This window comes from Colobus angolensis, unplaced genomic scaffold (assembly GCF_000951035.1).
Source record: "Colobus angolensis palliatus isolate OR3802 unplaced genomic scaffold, Cang.pa_1.0 Scaffold263, whole genome shotgun sequence".
NCBI classification, from domain to species: Eukaryota; Metazoa; Chordata; class Mammalia; order Primates; family Cercopithecidae; genus Colobus; species Colobus angolensis.
Window position 1 is genome coordinate 248,069 of NW_012115855.1, and position 1,883 is coordinate 249,951.

The 1,883-nt window shown below is 52.0% G+C and overlaps 1 protein-coding gene across 1 annotated transcript in view; it reads right to left on the bottom strand.

Annotated features, from left to right (window-relative positions):
* The window catches only part of LOC105515566 (NKG2D ligand 2-like), a 65,163-nt gene that overhangs the window by 5,122 nt on the left and 58,158 nt on the right, over positions 1-1,883 (bottom strand). Inside the window, 2 exon segments of the mRNA XM_011947390.1 lie at positions 232-585; positions 1,117-1,380. Of these exon segments, the coding sequence (XP_011802780.1) occupies positions 232-585; positions 1,117-1,380 (618 nt within the window).

Here is a 1,883-nt window from a genome sequence, read left to right on the forward strand (position 1 = left end):
GGAGTGTGATGGAGGTGGGATGGCAGGGGCATCAGCCCAGGGCCCGGCCAGGAATCCCATGTGTCCAAGGGGTTTGGGCTCTTTCTAAACCTCGTCGTGGACACTCTCTTCTCTTCACTTTCCACATTACTTGCTGGTACCCAAACTGGTTTCTCTGGAATGAAGTCCTGAACTTCTGCCACAGGAATTGAGTGTGCCCAGGAACTCAAAACCCCCTCCTCTTGGGATTACCCCAGATCACTTTCTTCTGAGCCTCCTCCAGGGATACCCACTTGAGATCCCCATTTCTCTTTCTTCTGTTACCTCCTGCACTTGGCTTCAGGGTGCTGTCCATGCCCATCAAGAAGTTCCCAAGCCATCTTGTGCAGTCTCCCATCGAGATGTAATGGAAGGACATGGTCACATCCTTGTCATTCTCCCACTTTTCTTTCATCTTTCTGGCTCCAGGAGAAACCGTTGTTCACATTCTGTTCTCTGAGTCAAAGAGGAGGAAGATCTGTCCATTGAAACCGAACTGCCAAGATCCACTGCTGTGTCCTTCGGCTTTCTGCTCACAAGACATCCTGGCCTGCAGGGTGAGGGGTTCTGCCCCCATTAGAGAGAGATCAGCTCTGGTCTTGACAAATTTTGCACCCCCATCCTGTTCCCCTTACAATTTCCTGGGCTTACTCTCTCTGCCACATCTTAGCCTTGCCTCTAGACCTCTTGAGGGGTAAGATGACCTTCCCATTTGTAATTTTTTTTTTTTCAGACAAAGTCTTACTCTGTTGCCCAGGCTGGAGTGCAGTGGCACAACCTCAGCTCACTGCAGCCTCTGCCTCCTGGGTTCAAGCGATCCTCCTGCCTCAGCTTCCCAAGTAGCTAGGATTACAGGCGTGCGCCGCCACACCTGGCTAATTTTTGCATTTTTAGTAGAGACAGGGTTTCACCATGTTGATCAGTCTTGTCTCAAATTCCTGACCTTGTGATCGGCCCACCTCAGCCTCCCAAAGTGCTGAGATTACAGGCGTGAGCCACAGTGCCCAGCCCCCATTTGTATTTTTACATGAAAACTATAAATGCCTCTAACCTACCACTGTACCTGCTCCCTCCTGTCCTGGGCCATCTGAAACTTACCCCTGGGTGTATAATTCTCCAGCTGAATGTCAAGCAGTTGCTCTGTGAGCATGTCCACCACCTGTCTCAGTACTGGGTTCTGTGCTTTCCAGGCCTTTGTGACATTTAGTTTCTTCCCCAGGGGACTGATGGGTGTGACTGTCTTGTTGCCACAGTCTTAGTGAAGAAAAGTCTTTTTACCCACCTGGCCTTGAACCGCACACCACCGTGGTCCAGGTCTGAACTTAGGGATGTTGGTGATGTCATAGCAAAGAGAGTGAGGGTCTGTGGAGAAAGGCAGGTGAGGGGTGGGTGGGGAGAGAAAGACCTCTAGTTAGCCCTCCTCCACACTATGACAATAAGAGGACACCTCTGGAGGGCTGGGCTGGCCCAGGAAGGAGTTCCCCCTCCAGAACTGTAGTGTCCAGAAGTTTAAGGCGAGTGCTCACTCCTTGCATGAGGACGAGGAGGAGAAGGAGAAGGAAGAGGAGGAGGAGGTCTCTGCCTGCTGAGAAACCACATGCCCCCAGACATGTCCCACTGCCCCTCTGTCCACATGGGTTAACACATGAGAGGTGCCAGGCCTGCTAGGGGAGGAAGGGCCTGGATGGCAGAGGATCTTCAGCAACAGCCCACGTGGACTGTGGGACGTGGGAGAGGGTGTGGGTCCACCCCTGAGGGTGCTGGTGCATAGTAGGATGGAGTGAGGATGGAACCCCACCGGATAAAGAAGAATTAATTATCATGGTCACAGGATTTAACATGTTGGCAAAGCCCCTGGTGATGGT